The sequence below is a fragment of the Molothrus aeneus genome, chromosome 1, assembly GCF_037042795.1.
Source record: "Molothrus aeneus isolate 106 chromosome 1, BPBGC_Maene_1.0, whole genome shotgun sequence".
Lineage (NCBI taxonomy): Eukaryota > Metazoa > Chordata > Aves > Passeriformes > Icteridae > Molothrus > Molothrus aeneus.
Window position 1 is genome coordinate 87,983,967 of NC_089646.1, and position 21,191 is coordinate 88,005,157.

At 37.3% G+C, this 21,191-nt stretch overlaps 1 protein-coding gene across 1 annotated transcript in view; it reads right to left on the reverse strand.

Annotated features, from left to right (window-relative positions):
- MOCOS (molybdenum cofactor sulfurase) overlaps positions 1-21,191 on the reverse strand; it is a 206,045-nt gene that overhangs the window by 158,839 nt on the left and 26,015 nt on the right. Inside the window, exons 2-3 of the mRNA XM_066545896.1 lie at positions 19,872-19,961; positions 17,191-17,257 (exon numbers count right to left, since the gene is read on the reverse strand). Coding sequence (XP_066401993.1) covers positions 17,191-17,257; positions 19,872-19,961 — 157 coding nt within the window. The remainder of the gene's footprint in view (positions 1-17,190; positions 17,258-19,871; positions 19,962-21,191) is intronic.

Genomic DNA, 21,191 nt, shown 5'->3' on the forward strand with positions numbered 1-21,191 from the left:
AGTTAAAATAAAGTAACTAAACTGACCAACTTGTAGAGTACAAAAACTCAGGTCAGGACTGACATTGAAGTGTTGGAGCAAGTCCAGAGAAGGGCAGTAAAGGGTCCAGAGGGTAAGTCCTACGAGGAGCTTACAAAAGACAAGGAGAGCAGAGGAAAAGGATATTGATACTGGCAACATACCTTCATGCATCCCAAAATGCATAACACCTGCACAGATTTCAGTGCAAAAGTCAAATTGAATAGTCCACCTCTTACAGCATGTCCAAACAACAATCTTTGTAGAAATACTTTCTGACAACTGAAGTTATCAAAAGAAATCAGAGTCCAGTTACAGCAGCACAGACATTCTGGTTTTGTGCATGTGGAACAGAGTGTAAAACCAAAGCGAACATTTCTCATGAAGGATGTTGATCCCTCATAATTTATACACACAGACTTACAGCTATTATCAAATGATGTAAACAATGCAACTGCTACCATCCAATTGTTAGTGCTCAAAGCTGCATGGCATTTATTTTGTGTGATCAATCGGAGATGCTTACATGTAGATAATGAAATTAAAAATCAGTGATAAAAGGAAGAAAAGTCCAGATTGATTCTCACTGGATAAAAACCCAGACATTGCATTAATTTATTTATCCACTATGAAAAACAGCTTTAGATATTACAGACATTTGTGGGATAAAATATTCTACCAGAACAGTGTACTGTGCTTGGCAGCAAACCAATTCCAGAGACTTAGGCAGAAGAAAATTGACATTGATATTGCAATTGCTGCAAACAGGTACAACTCCCTCATAGTATTATGAGTCTGTGCAATTACTACAGTAAGAAAACTTCACAGGTAACTGTTCTAAATGTTGAACAGGAAAAGTTTGGGGAGAACGGGTTTTCTTGAACACACAAGTGTTTGTGGCTTTGTTTTCCATGTTTCACAAAGGATAAGATCAAACACCCTAGGAGAGACAAAAGGAATCCCCAGAACAGCTAAAACCCCATTAAAAAATGAACCACAGCTGTTTATTATGCAAGACAGAGACCAGGAAGCTCTTGCTAACTCCAGTATCACATAAACTAGCTGAAAGAGACAATGTGTCTCTTCCTTCTCCACTTAGTACTTCTTTTCCATATAACTAATAATAATTGGATAAAATAGGTGTTTAGGGACCAAGTCTCTTGACTAATGATTAGTGGCATTCTCAGGGAAAAAAAAAATGTGAAGTTTCAAACCCATGGGCCAAATCAGGTAGAAAAGACTGCTTAGGAAAATATACTTGGGGACTACATGCTAGACACATGTAGCATGCACTTGCATAGGATGTACTCCATATTTTTCTACTTCATACATTCCCTTGCCTCTGATTATCCAACCTCAATTCTCTGTTGTTGGTGTAGCTTCTCTGTCCTGTTGTTAGAAGCAAATCAGCACAATAAAAACTCACAGAGGATCATAAAGACAAACCCCAGAGGTAATTACAGCCTTTTGGGGGGATAGGGAGAACTTTATGCCATGTCACAACCTCTAGTAGGATCTCTACCTCAAGCTCTTTCTGAGGATACTGTCAAATTTCAGATCAGTACTATTGAGAGGAGAAGGTCCCAGAAACTGCTGGAACAGGAAAAAATAAATACTGAGTTTCTCAGCTGCAGTTGAAATAGACTCACATAACTACATCCAGTGAGAAAAAAGTGAGCAGGATGCTGCTATATGCCACCTCTCAGGAGCCAACACAGGCAGTCAAGCAAAATGCTCATTTGAGCCTAATAACAAGCTACAGTGCTCTTTATTAGTAGTGTCAATCCAGAAGCATTCAAAAACAAAAAGAGAGATACCACAAGTCTCCTAATATTTACAGAGACTGTGTCAGGTTTTCTCTTGGGAGTAGAAGTCAGTTGTGGGCTTTAACACCCACAATCTCACAATTTCAAAGTCAATACAAGAACCATTCCTCTTGTACACAAGAGACACAAGTGTTTTTGCAGACATAAGACACAGAGCCAGGTGCAAGACCCCAGAGTCCCACAGAGGCAAAAAAAAGCTGGAATCTTAAATTCTGTTCTGCTGTTTGAGTTTGTCTTGTTATTAGTAGGTGAGCAGTTTATTAAATGCAGAGTACTTTTGAATGTCTGCTGCCATTACACAATTCTCATGTCCAAAGCATCTTTTTCAAATTTTTTCAAGGCAGGCACCAGGCAAGAACCTGAAGCCTACTGCTTTTCTAGCAGTTCTTCAGAAGCAGCAGGGCTGATTTGACAATCTATTTTACATAGGCAATATCAGGATATAAGTGAGCTCGTCAAGTTTTTTGTGTTTTTTTAACTGGAAAATATGATGTGAAGTGCCTGACAGTGAAATCAGTGAAGATGGGCTGAGGAGTTAAAACAGTCAGGTAAAACCGATGCAGTCTATGAAATGAGAAAATAATACTTTGGATACCAAACAAGCAGGGAAAAGACTGAAGATCATAGAAAACAGTGATGAATGGCAGTACATCTTTTCTCCTTAAAGTGTAACTCTTCTCTGGGCAATAATAGTATGAGATCAGTCTTATCCCATGTCATGAAGTAAGAGGACAGAAAAGAATGTCCAAAGTCCTAAAATGTGGAGCTCAGCATTAAGAGGATGTGAAAATGGCTGAAAAACTTCTCAACCAGAATTTCTTATAAAACTTGGGTTTAAAAGGTGTGCTAGCGAAATGGAGAAAAATATAGCCAATAAAAATAAAATCATGGCAGCCACATAGCACTACAGAAGCCCTCTGGGTTTTCAAAATTATTTTAGGGCCTCTCATGTCAGTCTGCTCCTATTTCTGCTCTCAGAAATAGAATTGCATATGTAAAGACCAAAGAGTTTTCTTTCTCAGTATCCTACCACCCACAGATTTGAATTTGCTGGGTTTTTTTTCCCCTTTACATTACCAGCCTTCTAGGCACACCACACACATTACACAGGTATAAAAGAGCACAAAACCAGGGTTCTGCATATAATACTGCTCTGCCTTAAAAAGCTCTTTCCTGTAGTCAAATCACCTGCCCACAGTAGCAGAAAGAAAACATAATAATTTCCTTTGCATTGTTATGAAATCAGCAGACAAATCTGTAAGAACATAACTAGAGCAGAGAGCCTGAGGAAAAGGGAGGAAACACTTCTTCAAGAAATGTAGAAAATATATGATTAAATTTGTTAGAATCCTACTTCTAGTCCATTAGTTAATTTGGCCCAGTACAAACTGCTGCTGGGATCCAGAGGAAAGTACAGAGAGTCACTATTTCATTTTTGCATCTGACTAGCAGTTCTTCTCTCCTGACTTGCATCAATTTCTATCTCTTTAGTTTTGTTTCAGAGAATTCAGCTATATGCTTTTGTGGTCATTTTTATCAGCAGCCCTAGCTTACTGTATCCACTGCAGGTAGCTTATGCAATTTATGTTTTTAATTTTTCTGCAAAGCACCTAGTACAACGGTGAGAGGCTCCATTTAAAATTACCTACATAAATAAGCAAATATAACACCATTAGCATAACAGATTGTGCTCAACAAACTATAAACACTAAGTTCAGAAAGTTTAGTGGCAGTGGGACTACCAATGCATGGAGGAACATGTATTCATTTTCTAATAGGTCTAACAGACCTTATGTTGTTGCGAAACTCAATAAATATCTTCTCACAATTTTCTAGGAAGAATTTAGGATTCTCATTTTCTTCTTTACATTGAATCAGTAGCTTTTCCTGGGCAACACACTTGCTTGTGGTAGATCCAAAAGCTTTGAAGTTACAAATAGCCAAAATTCATCTACCACAACTCCTCTGACACCATTAACAGTGGGAACAATGTATGGGACCAGCTGAGAACAAAATTTCCCTATGCAAAGCCTTCAGAAAGCTGATCTCTACCAAGTGATACCCAGAATGTTGGATTTTCCAGCCTCAGATCCTCAAATCAGTCTTAAGCAATTTGAACATCCACTCAGATCACTGACAGAAGGCCAAACTGCAGGGCAGTACTCACCATCTTACAGCTCCACTCTCAGAGACAGGAGCCCAGCCTAGCAGGGACCTGAGACATGCCACGTGCCACAGGCATTATTATCATGAGCTGCTGGGAGTCTGGTTTTGACCACGTCCATTTGCCTGCCTTGCTGCCTGCCCAGAATGACCTGTCTTTACCACATCTGGTACATGTGTGTGTCCCCACTGCTCCAGCTCCACATTTGGCATTTGGTGTAGTCCAAATGATTGTCAGCAGCTCCAGTCTGCTGGTACCAGAGGTGTACCTCCAGAAAAGGCACGGAAGGAGCCCATGGGAGATAGTAACAGTATGTGACCAAAACTGGTAGAGCTTTATTTATGTGACAACTCATCCCATAGCTCCCTTAAAAGCTCTCTTCAAACACAGAATGGCCCATCAGCTAAGTCTGGTGACCTCTGCTCACCAACTAATGCTTTGCTGTTTTTTTCCTTTCCTTCTAAAAAGTGACACTGATCTGTATGCTACAAAGAATAAATCATGAGGGCAATTCTTTCACTGTAGTTGTAAAAAAAAGTTTAACAACACTTATATTTTGCTGTGATTAAACCTTCACAGAGAGTTGCCATTCACAAATTTTAAATTACTTACAATATGCTGTGAACCTCAATGATTATATTCTAAGCCATCAAGTTCACACACGCTCTCCTCCTGTAGCAACCCACGTATGCTTGAGAGAAATTGCTTCTGAACATGCCTAATTTCAAAGTCTTCATTTTATACACTATATGTAATCAAAATTTTTATTAAACATTGCCAAGCAATCTGTCTCATTTAAAATGAACATCTCAGAAAATGTAAAGGACCATTAAGCTGTTAATTGTGCACTATAACTCTGAATTCTTGAAAAGTTACTTTGAATATTGTTTTCCCAAATGCTTAGTTCCATATTTAGCTAGTTCTACTGCCATAGTTACTATATTGGTCAGGTATATGATAAGAAGTCAGTATAGCCACATGAGCAAAATTCTTGCATCTAGAAAGAGGGAACAAAAAGCAAGTATTTAATTTCCATTTCTCTTGTTTGAGTTTTATACAGGGAATTTCACTATATAGGTACAAAACACAAATGTGCTAATGTAGAAATATAAGTATACCCTAAAGGCAGAGTGATTCTGCTACAGTAACGGTTTTAGTGATTTGATAGCTCAAATTCTTTGCAAGTAAACGTCAATTAGACTTGAAAATGAAAGTCAAGCAAGTGACATATCAAATATATATATGCTGCTGGTTTTAAATTACTTATAATGGAGGTGAAAAAATACCTTAGCCGTTGAAAATAAAACTGAGATGACTCCAAAACACATAAACCACATATAAACATATTCAAAAAGATTGCTACCTCTTATAAATGGTTCTGAAACACTTTGAATGCAGGTCTTTGTGTGCAGAAAACCCTCCAGTGAAACATTCAAATTTGACTATTCCAAACTCAAGAAAGAGCAACTCTTTTTTACATACTAGCTAATTAATTAAACATTACTTCCTATCATGTACTCTTGCCAAATAAAATTGTATTTCTTATCCTTAAAGGACTCTATATCCCTCTTTTTTTTTTTGTTTGTAGCAATGTGCATCATATGATACTGAAAGTCAAGAAAGAGGAACAGGATGAAGCACATACTAATATCTCTAAAAGACTTGTAACTCAAAGCACAGTATTACATGAATGTTGACAGTTATTTTTCCTTTTTCCCTTCCTATTCAATTTGGTGTACACCTTCTCACAACACTGAAAATGAAGTAATTATCACTGCTAAGTGTGAATTTATTACATCTTGTAGAAGATGTCAGGGGACTCTCCCTCCTCCAAGCCTCATGACCCTTCTATAGCAACATCTTCAGCCAACCAGCTTTCCAGCATCTTATCATGGCCATATAATTTAAAAATGGCAGAGCACCCAGCCAGAATTTGTGATCAATCCCTTTCCACTTGGAAAGGCCTGTGACAGCTCTGAATTGCCAGGCATGAATTCCTCATTTACAGCAACACACTTCGTTGCATTGTCCACAGGTGCAGCCAGAAGCAAAATCCTTCTCAGTATTCCAGATTCCAGCAGCAGATACCAGGTGCTTTAGCCCTGTTGTTGATACTCAAGTGTTTACAGCTCTGATTTTCATGGGCTACAACCAGTGAGAAATTTACCTCAGCTCTTTTTCACACAATTGAAAAAGAAATACCTGAGGAAATCAAAAGGGCCCGAAACTTACCAAAGAAAACAACATGAGTATTTTGTTGAACACAAACAGCTTTGAAATATATCAGCACTATCTTTCAAATTATAATAGCTGTTCAGGGCCTGAGACTTCAGATTAAGAGAATTAAATTTCCAAAATTCAGTGGAGTGTGTGCTTATTTAATTAAAAGCAGATAGAATTTCATTTGCACTTCATTGTTAAGAATGCCACCTATGATACCACATTTTGACAATGCAGCTTAACTCCAATTTATACGAAAAGCATACTTCATCAAAGTCATTCTGAAGTTCATTAGAAAAGCTAAATGCCAGTACTATTTGCTATGGCAATCCCATCCCATTTAGATGTTTAAATAGGCAAACACGGTCAGATAAACTCACAGCGGAGTGTGAATGTTCTATGGTTTTTCAGATGAAGTCTTCTGTATCTGAATCTCTACTGTGAGCTACATGATGTATCCTTGATTTTAAATTTTCACAGGTATGGCTCAAGGCATTGAAAAACTATCTTGCTTGTATGCGTGCCTATAAAGTAAACTGGTTTATTTTATTTTCCTCTCAGAAATGAAGCAGCATTAACTCATCACTGTGGCTATGTCTCACACAGCAAGGACAGAAAATTACCCTTGTGCACTGCCTTCAGACAATGCATATGTAAAGTTAGCACAGAACTTTCCCCCACCCAAAGGAGAGAGAAGGAAACTTAAAACAAACAAGAGCATACCACTTACTATGACAGCCACTCAAGACAGCTGACAAGTGTTCCTGGAATGCTGGAGGCCTCCCTCCTTCATCGACACAAATTTGTCAGCCAAGCAGGAAGCAGGAGAGGCACTGCCCCTACCTATTTTGGTTAAGGCATGTCTGGCTAGCTGAATTATACCATGGTTGTTCAGGTTACTTCCTTGACTGAGGTAAGCTGCTACTGACAGATTTACAAACTCCTTTCAGATGATCTGCAACACACTGAGCTCATCACAAACACACGCAGTTTGTGCTGGAGTCATGGACAATAATGCAGAAATTACCTGCTTGTAGCACACTCTTTACATAGGAGGAACATGACCAAGAAGAGTTAGAAGGTCTGTTTCAATCTAGGCTCTGCCTAGTCACTGCCTTCATACACTATCTCAGCCACAACACCTCAGAGGACCATCAACTCTCATTCCAGCTTCAAAGCATGGTAACACCTAAATTACTAACAAGGCAGGCTGTAATAACAGTTATTGTAAATGTCTTGTTACATGATTGCAGATTAAAATCAGATGATCAAAAATGTCCATAAATACCCTTTGCAGGGAAGGAGCCATTCCTCAGGTATGTTACTGAAACATTATACGGTGTACAGGACAATTGATAGAGTTCACATTAAGTATTTTGGCATAAAGTTTTACATATGTTTCAAGCTGTTTGGTCCTTGGAAGGCCAGACAGGCACTTCCCAGTGAGCTTGTACATGGGGACTTTGGGGTTTGCAGTGAATTGGTGTGAGACTAAAGGCTTTACAGCCCTGCAAGATGAGCAAGGCAGCTATTGTCTAACAGAACATTTTGGATTCTTGTTTTCACCTTTCACAAGAAGACAGATATGTGTGAAATAAAATAACTTTCAGCTTTTATGAATTTACAGCAAGATTGTATGCATCTTGGGACAAGATCTTGCTGCCAGGCTGATCTCTTTCTCCTGTTGCAAGTTGTCTAGACAGTCATTGAACTGGAAGTTTCACACCCAGCTTACCAGACAGCCACACTCTTAAAAGAAGACAGAATTCAACAACATACAAGATTTTGGCACCGGGATTTTGGAACCATCGGGTCAGTAAAAATTTTTTTAGCAGGGGAAAAGTAACTAGGATTGTGCCTCACACTTCTGCTGCAGAGTGCTTCTCTTGTTAGTACAGAAGCCTCAGCCTTATGTTCTAGAGGTCAGTTTTAATATTGTTCATATCTTTCATCCTTTTGTAGTTTTGTGTTCATTTTTTTTCCTTCCTGTAAAGCAATACTGTTTTCATACATAGTTTACTCACAAGTCAGAAATATCTGGTCTGTGACCACTGACAGATTTTGCAAAAAAGTGTTTCATGTGTCTAAAATCTCCTTTTTATCACATGACAGGTATTTGCAAAAAACAGTATTGAAAATTTAAACTCTTTTATAAAGGTAAAAACAGACAAATTAAAAGAAGTGGTGAGTGGATGGCTGAGAAAACCTGAGTGTTGAAAAGCTCATTTGGGAACCATTGCCTGTGATCACTGGATTCATTACAAGACTAAGGAGTCTCCATAAAATCCAAAGTACATACATCAAACTCCTCTAAACAGTCTCACCATCCAAAACCTTGAAATAAGTTCTAAATTATTCACAACATGTTATTGAGCTGGCACTCAATAATATCAATGATGCAATTTTCTTCTGCCTTGACACAAACCAAATACACTAATAAAACCTAGCAAATTAAACCTGGATTCACTAAGTGTTATTAACCTTAATATAAAGGAGACAGTTCTCTTAAAAGTCTTGCTTTGTTTATCATTTGTATTCTTTGTTTATCATTCATATTTTACCATGACTCGTGCTGCTTCTTAAAGGAAGCCTTTAATTTCAAGGACACCATCTTTGCTTACAACCTTCAAACTAGAAATAAAGTTTAAAACAGGTAAGAAACTCGAATCAATGCAATCAGCAGAAAAACAATAGAAAGAATAATGAAAGTTAGAAGGAACTGACTAATACTGCCAGCATACACTACAAAGTTCTATCTGAGTTTTAGGTACTTATTTGCTATTATTTCAAATTACCAATTAAAGTTAGTGCATTTAGCTTCAAAGAACAGACGGCTTAGAGTGATCAAGTTTAATCAAATTATTTTCTCTTCTTTAAGTCATTGTGGTACCCCTAAACAAAAACTCTCTGTACAAAATCTCACAATCTTCTTTGATTTTTGCTCCATTCTTGTAAGTATCAACCAGTTTATGGACCACATTATCACTTCCAGCCTAGTATGAAGTTTCATAACAAAAACAAACAAGAAAGCTCACATTCCAACAAATTTATTACACTCTAGAAGAATTCCCAGAAAGATGTGCTTTCTTTCTGCCTGGAAATCCATTGTGCCACCAGATTTCCTCTATTTGTTTGAAATGCTCATGCCATTTTCTTAGCTTTACAACACTTTTGGCCTTCCCATAGCACCAGAACACTTGTTGAGGTCACACCACCATTTCAAGAATCTTTTATTACATCTCAGTTACCAAACCCTCAATTGCCAGGCTACAGGATTTACTTCAACAACCCCATTCTATTTTGTTACACACTTCAGAAAGATTAGGGTAATTTGGATCAAGCCCAAAGACAGAGTCATTGAGATTGGCATGGGGGATGAAAATTGCATTTTGGAAGTAGCATCTAGAGGAGTATATCTTGTTCAGCCTATGAAAACAGGTCTCTTCTACTTAAATACATCAGAAGGGGTTAATAGTAGAACAGACCACAAAAGCCTATAAGCAACACAAAATTTGGGTGTAGGAACAAAAGGACACTGGTTTCTCAAGACCCAGTGTAAGAGGGAGAATTCTGTTCCTCATAATAGGGAAAGATCATCAACGGTAGATGAAAAGTACTCTATAATAGCTGGAGATGAAACACAAAATCCTAAAGGTTACATGCATTCCCATACTCTTTAACCATATCAGCTAGGATATGTTTCTGAGCTGGCTGTCCTGAAACCTGGCACCCTAAAACCCCTACTGGGCACACACAGATTCATTTCATCCCTGCCTAGGTTAAGGGTTATACCACACCCTCACCCCTTGACAGTCACTGCCCATCTTTCCAACCTCCTCAGTTTTTTCTGCTGCTGCAGTGCTCCGCTGGCTCTGCTCCCTGTGGTGTTTTACAAATCCCCTGGGTAGCCTGGAAGCTGTGCAGCCGTCTGCCTTTTGCCACAGAAAAGTTTTCATCACAGAAGCCATGACCTCAGCAACAGGCTGTTACACATTTAATGAACACAGCTAGCTGGCACCTGCCTGCGGCCAGGTGCAGTCTCAGTGCTGGGGGGAGGAAAAAAACTGCTAAGAGACATGGGATATTAACTGAGAATTTCAGCAAGAGAGCACGTTGGTGAGGACAGCAAAATAAAAAAAAACAAAATAAAAAAAAAAACCAAAAACAAACAACAAAAAAATCCAACAGCGTTAGGACTACAGCATCGAGCATGGCTGCTGTAAACAACCTGCTCATTAGAGAAAGGCAGCTGAAGGCTTGTGCCATCATTTGACAAAGTAAATGTGTCTGCTAGGTGTCTAAGAAGACCAGATGAGCTGGAACAATGCAGAGAGGAAATTGGCATTATCACAGATGAGAAGGCAGCCACAGTTACACTTGATGTATCAGGGGCAGAAGATAATTCTAAGGTTACATCAGAAAAAAGAGTAAAAAGAAATGTGATGAAATCATTCAAACACTGCAGAGGCATCTACCCTAAAGTTACTACTACTTGCACATCATATCTGCTTCTGGAGAAAAAAATAGCAGAAGATCCTGAATACATTGCTATATTCAGGAGATGAAAAGTTCACTAGTAGTTAAAATATATATATATATCCAAAATTTATATAGTAAGTCATGAATTAGTTAACCCCCATTCATAATAATAAAAACATAGGCAACACTAATAGCTATTGACTTAGGTGGACTTTAAAATATTACTACTTCAGTGGATATCAGTGTTTAAAGTATTAAAAATCCTGATCACTAAGGATTATGCAGGGGGGGCAACAAAAACAGTACCAAAGTGCCAAGGGAACAGAACAGTAAGTAGAGTCAGAACAGGCAGTCAGAATTTTGAATGGGAGCAAAAAGACTCATAGTGCAAATGATAACTTTTTAAGGACTCAAATCTGTTAGTTAAAAATGCAGCAAGGAGGGGCTCAGATGGAAAATAAAGGATGAGTGCAAAACACTGTCTTCATTCAGCAGCAATGATACGAGGAATTTCAGATGGATTGAGACACATGTGGCAGGCACCATGGAAGCCCTTGGGAATGCTTTAGTGTGTCCTCAACAGCTTAATTATAACAATAAATGCAATACCCATATTGCTTTGCAAGTGGAATGAATAAGATTCAAAATGGAGCTCAAAACTGGGTTTGCTAACTTCTCAGAAAGATTATTAGAGACTATTTTAAAAGGCCCAGAAATAAATTATCTCTGTGTTTCTAAAAAAGTAGATTAATTAGTACTTCCCAAAGTTATGATTTGTAATATGACAATAAGGTATGAACAGCACAAGTAAAAATTTGTCAGTCGTGCCCTTCTTGCTGCAGGATCATTGAGTCAGTTTCAGATGGAGCAAAACAGAAAGTGTCCATAGGCTTAGAAAAAATAAGACATGAAAAAAATCAGCTGAATTTTGAACATCTTACATAATTGAAGATGGCTTTCCAAATTTCTTGACTTCAGTCAGATGGAGCACCTCTCCAATGCTACATAACTTGTGCTGAGAAACAGCAGTGCACTGAAGCCAAAACAAAGTTGTCAAGCACAACAGGTGCACACAGGGGATGGCAGAAATTATATTTGTGCTAAATATCTGGTCTTCCAAAAGCCTTACTTGAAATAGAAATAATCATGTAAGCCACTAATGAAGTTGTCAGGCTCCCCTGGAGTTGGCAAAGGAACTGCTAGTGCTCCCAGCAGCCAGGAAGGACAATGTTACTGCTCCTTGAACATCCAAGGCAACACAAACGTCACCAGAAACGTCATCCACTGGTGTATCACAATGCTGCTTCCTAGGAAAAGCAGCTGCAAACCCAGAAGAGGCAGGAACACTACATTTCTTCTGTAAGTATTGTATAGCCTTGGGAGGGGAAAAAAAGCTTCCATATAAATCCTGGAAAAGACAAAGAGACTGATAAAATGAAAAAAAGGAATTCGCATTGGAGAAATTTCACTATTTTTTTCAGTGTTTTCTTCCAGTTGGACTATCTCATTCATCAGCTCATGTGCCCTTTTAATGACCTCTCCCTGGGCACAGAGGCCATTGGGTCCCTGCCAAAAAAGCAGCTGAGAAGGCATCAAGGCTGTGTGCATTTAAAAAAATGTGAACTAAACCAGTGGCCTGAATCCAAGTAAGCCTGTACCACTCTCCCTACTCTGAATGTTATCTAGAGAGCAATGGCACAGAAAGATCTCATTTAAACTTAGTCTCCATAACTGCTTTGTCACAAACATTTTATAAAAGCAGAGTCCTGAGGGGTTATTTTCTGAATCAGAAAGAAAAAAAAATAAAGGTTGCATCCAGTCTTTTTCAGACCTCTATGCAAAACATTCTAGCCACCCATACTAATAAAACTCAGAATTTCCCAGAAGCATTTAATCCTTTTTGTTCATAAACTAGCAATCTTGACCTCCAGCTTTTAATTTATTTTACTGAAGAATTTATTTCTTTCAATAAATGAAAAATTCCAGACTTGACTCTCTATGCAACAAAGATTAGTCAGGGAGCATGACAGTGCATGTACCAATTTTATTTGCTACTCTCCATATAGATGAAGGTATAAAGCTGACTACCAGAAGAGTAACAGAAGGCATTAGCAAATTCCTTTCTAAAGCTTCAGCTCATCAAGTTAATGATTAATGAATTTATTAAAATAGAGCTGAAAGTCCAGGAGCAAAGTTCCAAAGTAAAACAAAGTGATTTTACTTGTTCTTAAAACAGTCTCCTAACTCATTCAAAAATGACCTGTTACCCTGACCAGAAGCTTTTTACTACCTTGCATAGGATTGCAAAGAGTAAACCCTCCAAAAGTAATAGATTGACTCATAGAAACAACTGTTTATAAAATGGAGTCCCTTTGCACAAAAGGCTAGGTGCGGCTGAGGGAAAACCAAGAAGCGTTTGCGCCAAATCCTCTGCTGTGCTGTCACTCAGCATATGACAGAGCCCACAGTGGGGTCATCAGACACTCACTGGGGCACACTTGGATTGTTTAATTGCACGCCTAAATAATTTCACGAACCACGAGGAAAAGATCAGCCCTCTTGCCTAAACTCTTCCAAAAAACCTATCCATTATTCATAATTATCTTCTAATGCCTCTCTCATTTACATGTACAGCATCACTGCAGTGAGCACGGTGACCTTTTGCTGGACTTCTCCAACTGTGGTACTTCAGAGTTGTCCCACTGAGCAGTGGGATCAGGAAAAGCAGTGATTGCAAATGGTGCTCCAAAACAAGCATGAGAAAGGGCTGAACCACCCTAGATTGGAAAGAAGGTTTTCAAGCTGATGGGTGCCACTAAGGAGGACAGGATGCAGTGCTCAGATGTCACTCATCCATACGGTCTCCCATCAATGACCTTTGCAAAGAACAAATCGATACTAAGAAGATACTGTATCTATTACTTCTTACTGTGCAGGAAAGGTCAAGCCATTTTCATGTATGTTTCAGTTCCAACATTACTGTTTTCAGACATGGAACTGCTTAAACCCAGGAATTAAAAAAAAATCCCTATCTTGAACAAAGCACCATTTCAAAATGTGTTAACCTAAAGAAAAGACTTGGAAGGGAAACTTATTTCTTAAGCAAGGTATGATGCTTGCAGAAGAAATGTAAAGTTCTATCTTGCTATCGTGAAATGTTCTCTAAAAATACAGTGCAAATGAAATTATAAAGAGCACTTATGAGACTGCTTCTTCAGCATAATCTGGTACCACTTGTGTGTTTTACCACAGAAACAAATATATTTTTACAACATTGAGCCATTTACAGTCGTTTTGTGCATGCCCATGTTTTTGATTGCATGTACTGATTAATCTCCTCTTACAGCTCACACGATAGCATATTTTGAGAGAAGCCCTTATAGAAATACATGTTTTGGCTCTATAGTTTAACTTGATCCCATTTAGCTCAATGCCCAATCCTTTTAGCTTCAGTGACAAAATTCTGTAATTTACATATTGCCATGGTCTAGGAGATGCTTGATACCAAAATCATAACTGAAATTTCTGGCCTTTTTTTAAAATATATATTTGAATTCCCAAAGTATGATTCAGCTTAACACTTCATAGGACCTGAAAGTTCAAGGATGAACATCAAAATTCTATTACAACACTGTGCATACATGAAAAAGTATCCTGTTATATATCTTAAACATACCACAAATTTCAAACTTCAGTCTGGTTCTGGTTAGAAGACACTTCTGACTACTTGATATTGCAAGTGCAAGATCCACAAGGACAATGCGTTAAAATATTCAGAAATCTAGTATTTTAAAATGCTTGCATATGGGAAAAGGGTTATTTAATACTCAGTGTAATGAATTTCTGAGTTACATTAACTGCAGCATCATAAGGAGATATTGTACTCCTGTTCTCTAGCTGTGTGGAAGTGGAGCAATGGCAGTGTCATACAACCATAAGCAAAGTAATAAAAAAGGATCTATAATCTTTGGACGCATACATTTAAGACATTTCTGTAAGGTTTATTATATTTCTTGCTTCCTCTTTCACAATCACTCATGGTTAATGTTGAGGTATGCACAATGCTTAAAATCACTCAGCTGTCCACATTAAGAAAAGAGAAGCAATATTTTTAAGAATAAAATAATTATTTCTAATCTCATCGCACTTGAATTGGTTAAGAGGTAACTCACCTTTTTATAATTTTGTAAATCAGAGAAAACATCCACTGACTCAATTATTTAATTATTTATGTTATTCTATTGCAAAGCCACATTCTAAGAATGGTTTCTCTCTGTCAAGCAGATATGAAGGTAAAACCAAATCCCTCAGCTTTGTACCATTGAGCAGTGTACACTAACAGATTAGGAAAGTCTATTCTAATGCTGCTGTTACCCATATCAGCAAATATAAATCTGAAATTAGGTTTGGTGTTAATTTTTAATTAGTTGATTGTGCGATCACTTTGGAAAATCAAATTTAAAAAAATAATTTAAAAAAATAAAATAGCATTGTCTTGGAGTCAAACACTGAAAAAAAGCTTTACTTCCGTCTGCAACATGTGCCAAAAGCGAAATTACAAGCTAGCAACTAATTTTAAGATTTCTAAAACTACCTGCTGAATTCCACTGAGGAAGTCCAATCTATGCACTGTGATGTAGGACTGAGCTGCCTGTCTCCCTGTCTTGTCATACTGCTTATTTTGATTAGCTGCAATGGCATAGAGATATAGATTTTTAATATACTTTTATTGCATTTTGGATAGCTGACGTATTGACAGTAGGTTTGGGGCATTTTATTCCTGAATTTTTATGACTATGCCTTTTTGACAACTATACTTTTAAATTTTTTATTGGGAGTTTAAAAATGGCTGCATTTCTTTAGGGACAGATGAAAAATTTTATCAGGTGTAATACCAAAAAATGTTCATTCAGATGCAGAGGGCATTTTTAAAAAAACAAAACACACAAATAACCCCCCCAATACTAAAATTGGTATGTTCTTGTTATCTCCCATTCCACCCTTAAAAAGTCTCAAGCTCTTTTAAAGAAGCATCCAAAATAAAACATGCTGAAGATCTAAGTTCTTTTCAAGTGATCTAGGTTTTTACACAGTGAAAGCCTATTTCCTTACTCCCTAACAACAAAGAACACACAGTACAATAGTAATTATTCTAAAAACAATTGCACTTCTTACTGTGCCTTCATAAGCAGAACTGTGAAACAGCAACATTGCAAGAGCACTCAGTAAATGGAAATCAGAATGCTAACTCTGCATGTGAGCACACAGGTCTGATCAAAAGACTCTGCAGACTGTGAGTATTGCTGTAACTGGCTATAAGTTGTGCTTATGAAGACAGCTACTCCTCATGGGTAGTCTCTTTCATTTCATTTGGCCATAAATTAATAGGTTGTCATCCTGCACAGCATCAAGAGAGGGCTGTGGCAGAAGCAAAAAGAAATGCTTTCTCCAGAAAGCTGGTGATGGGAAAGGGGAAACAGATAGTAGCCAGCAGCAGCATCCAACCAGAAATTCTTGTTTTTTACACTCCCATAAAAACAGTCAGAGAAAATGCAGCAGAAACATATAAAACAGAGTTTCTTCATTACAACTATGAACACTACAATGCTGTGGATGTGAATTCTATGATGTGTTTTGGAGAAATATTTACTTTCAAGGAAAAAGATAAAATAGAAATCCATTACATTCTTTACTTGCCTTAAGTGTATCATTAAAAGCAGGGAAATAAACCCAAAGCATCCATATTCTGTGATAAAAATGTATTTTATAAAATAGCAAGAGTTTTCTGAAACAAATGCCTAAAACCAATAACCAAGTGCCTGAGTGGTATATTTCATCATGGCTTAAATCACGACAAATCAATTGCAAGATGTGTACCTTCAGCATACTTCATCCTGAGCTTTCAAAGGAATACTTTGTTTAGAGAATCAGTTTATTTTCTTGCCCATACCCTCAATTTTACCTTTTTTTCTTTCTACTCTTAAAAGTTATACTAAAACTACTTTAAAAGGTATTTTATTACTCCAATGGAAGCAAGTACCTGCTGTAAAACAATGTACACATTCCCATAAGCTCTTTGCAAATTCTCACAAGCCATTACACCCTATTTAATTTTATCTGAATTTTAACATGTCTTTGCACCTAGTCCCACCTTACTACATCAGCATACCATCTTACTAATAATCACTTCTGAAATTCCAAGTCCTACATCTTAATTAAAACTGTGGACTTGTATTACAGCACTAAATTAACTACAGGACTTTGAGGATTTGGGCATCTGGGAGAAAAAGAATTTATATGATCCAAGACTTGATTGGATCATATCCAAATACCTTGTGTTTTAGAAGTGAGGTGTTTCCTTTAGGCATTACAGATGACCCTTAGAAAATGGTATCACATTAAAGTCATCAAAACAGTGCAGGCTTAACCAAAATGAAAACTGTCAAGTGCATCATACAACATCTGAAATAAAGATTATTCTACCTGTATCGAACATGCTCGATTGTGTCATATGTCAGCTTGCTGCTGATATTCTGACTATGAGGGTTGCCTAGGAGACAATAGAGATACAGAAATGAATCATTAATCACAATTTTGCTATTAAATTTCTCTTTTATCAAAGTATTACACCAAGAGAGCCTAAAAGATGATAAAGATTCAATGCGTACTTCACAGCAATTCCCTGTAGCCCCTCAGGCAAGAGAAGGGACATACAACAGGACAAAGCAATTATGACAGACCTAGAAACTTCAGCTGGATCTCTTACTAATATTTAGGCAGTTCCCCTAAAAAGAAAATGAAACTGCATATGCACAAACATACTAGAAAAACTACAGCCCGAATGCATATTCATAAACGTATTTGTGCAGTAGGTAAGAAGCACAAGACAGGATCTGGAGATAACAGACAATCATGACTGGATAGAATAATTAATCCTTGGTTTTTTAGTGTCTGAAATTCAGATAATTCATTGAAATATAAATTTTATTGCAAAATTAGTAGCCACCTTAGCCCAGCTCAGCACAAGCATATATAACAATTAGGACAGCATGATTTTATCTTCTTGAGCAAAAAAGATGACAGAAATATCCAGACACAGCACACTTTCCTATTAGCAAATATTTAGAGAACATGTAAAACAGTTTGGAAAGGGAATAAGGAAAAATTGCTAAACTAACACAGTTTTTGCAGTAGGCTCCAATATTAGCTACTCTTTTCAAAATTTAAAAGTTTCACTGCTGAAAGTTGTTGGGTGAAGGTGTTGGAAATCATAACTTCAGAGCTCAAACCCAAAATTTAGACTTTTCATGTCTGATGTTGCATTTCTGTAATTTCCAATTCAAATATTTTCAAATAAGAAGTGGGACTATCTCTTACTTATATTACTTTCCCTCATTTACACACTCAACAGCTAAACTGCAGTTCTTTGGGCCTGTGGATTGTCACCAAGAAAATGAAAAAGCTGCAAGTCAAACTCCCCCCTTCATTCACATCTGTGTTTGTTAAATTAACTCTTAACTCTTCCCATACTGTCCTTGGACAGCATTTACTGTCCTTAGAGTATGAGATGTAACTGGAAAAAAAAATGACCATGCTAGAGCTCTTGATAACATTTTAGATGAAAATACCAATAAAAAGAAACAATTTGTTCTCCTATAGCATTATAAGTACTATGCAAATCTGCTCCAAACTGGCAATACTATTTCTATTCACAAGCCCTCAGTTGATTCACAATTTTTTTTTCTACCACAGATGGTACTTATTAAAAGGGTTGAGCCCAATGCTTGAAATAACTAAGATCAGAATGCAGACATTTCACTTTACAATGTCTGTGGTGACAGAACCTTAATTTTTGTATCACTGGCATGCACTTGATTAGGAGATCTTGAATGTAATCAAAACGATGTATTTTGCTAGAACAGAAAAAAAAGCCCCTATCGATATAAAGAATAACACTTATTTTGTAGTGGAACTCAAATTTATGTTCTGGATCCCAGCCTTGCCAGCATTCAGGAAAAAGAATAGGGGGAAATGACATAATGGCACATGGAGAATGAAAACTACTCAAAACCCTCAAGTGGCTTGCCCAGGTGACAAGCACATGTGTGCCAGTGCTGAAGTGAACAAGCATTTTCTAGTAAAGCACTGGTACCTAATTCCCAAGTGAGGAATCCCTTTGTTCCATGTATCAGGGAGCATAAGAAACACACAAAACTAGCAAAAAGGACACATGACCCACAGATAGCAACACACCATAGGAAGTTTGATTACTTCAGTGGGACTTCTCACAGCATAATACTGTGCAGTATATTTTTTTTCTGGTTGAGCATGATTCACTTTAATGTAAATTGTCTCACACAGTATCAATATTTCTTATACAATGGATGCTGATGACTTTGTATAAAATCACATCCAGTGTGTGATTCTAGGCTAGATAATAACACAGAAAGAAATGAAAGGTTTAGGCAGAGGATCTGGGGATGAAGTTCTTACAGGTGGTGCTGTAATAGTCAAATATCCATCCAGATATTATGCAATTCTGCAGATACTTTTACTCATATTCCTCTGCACAGGATTGCTTCGGCAATCCTTTTTCTGAGTAGGCACCAAAGTCTAATAGTCAGAGCAAAGTCTAATAGCACCTATTCTGTGTCGAAATTCACTTGGGATCTTTGAGCTATGCTTCCTTCTGAATAAAATTCTTATACTGAGTCACAGTATAAGCTCTTTGTGATGACTCTGAGAAGGAGGTTGGTTCTGGATTCTGGTCCTTGCATAAGAAACTAGGTTTGCATTTTTGTGTGGAAAAAACCCACAAAGAATGAACAGTGCTTATAGTTAAAATGTATTTCTTTATCCCAAGCCTAACAGAGTCATGCAACAGAGCCATGTTTGCTTTGAGCCAGGTGCCCTAACAGAGTCATGCAACAGAGCCATGTTTGCTTTGATCTTTCTTCTTTACCTACATAGACCGGTCCTTGGCCATCAGAGAATGCAGCCAGGGGTGACACTAAGGGACTATGCCTCCTTTGTAAAAGCACTGGTCTTCCAACTACTCTCTCATAGCATTAAAAACCTGCAGAAGGTCTCTTCCAAGAAGCTCAGCTTTGAATGATTTAGATGGAAAGTTGAGAAGACTCATGGGAATGTTGCTTTGCACTTACCATAAACGTTGTTTCTGAGGTCATCAGTAAAAGCTTTAAGTAGACTCTCTGGGAAAAGTGCTGAACCAGCATGGTCAAGGTAAGTAATCCCTAAAATACAAATACAATTACTAGTTTCAATTTTTAAAATATTCAATACCATTTTCTCACACAGATTACAATGTCAAGTGCACCATCTAAATACCACTTTTCATGCACTAGCAGAAAATTTTAAAAACGGATGAAACAATAGAAGGCAAACATTTTGATTACCTGTCTATAATTTTCAATCAAAACCAAAGAGGTCCTTCCTTTCATGCTTAGATTACACAATCCTTGGAAGAGAAAAATCTTTTTTTTGGCCTGTACAAAACTGAGCAAGCTGGTGTCTTCGGCCATAGTACCTTGCTACTTCCAGGCACTACTATTATGAAAACTACTATTGCCACAATGCTAATAATTATTATTAACAGCAACACTGATAGTGACATCTCCTTGCTGACAGGTGATGCAACTCTCTCAAGAACTGACAAGACCTAAATTGTTTCTGAAGACCAAAGACAGGACAAGTAGAAGTTTTAATGTATTTAATCATGTCTCTCCACTCTACTGTACTTAACATTCAATTAATTTTTAAAATCTCTTTTTATATTATTAAGTTATTGCGAAACTTTTAAATAAATGCTTATTGGAAATGAAGGCTTTTTCATGTTTGGCCATTTTAGATTTCTTAACGTTTAGCAATTATTCTTCCATTTCTCCAGTGTGTTTCATGCTCTTTATTAGTTTTCTTATTTCACTTACCTTAAGCATTTCAACCTTTTTCAAATTTTAATAATGATGAATATGATTAAGATTAGAATTTATTAAGTATTTTAAAGGTCTTCCCTTTCCACATGGATTTAAAATTGAGTTAAGCTTTAAATGAGACGTCTCGACACTTGGAAATATATAATATTATATATTATGTCACTCTAGCAGTGATCCCAGTGGGTAAAGCTGTGAGGCAGGGCTAATAATAAAACCAATCCAGACATCCACCGCTTATTTTCAAAAGAGAAGAGTCCTCTCCTGCCTTAAGATTTCCTCACTTAGAGTACCTAGCAGAAGCAGAATTCTTAATGATGGCCTGAAGTCAGTCATGTGTTTAAGGTGCATGGACAAAACCAGGGGTCAAAAAAAAATAAGGGTCAACTTATTAGCTGTACAGGTTTTTTATGTTTTTACTTATTTAAAAAAGATGAATCCTAGGAAGTTTCTCCCAAGCAGTATGAAGCAGCACACACAAGCACTCAGGGGTCAAAACACATATGGAGGTCTGTCCTGCTCAGTTCCCAACAG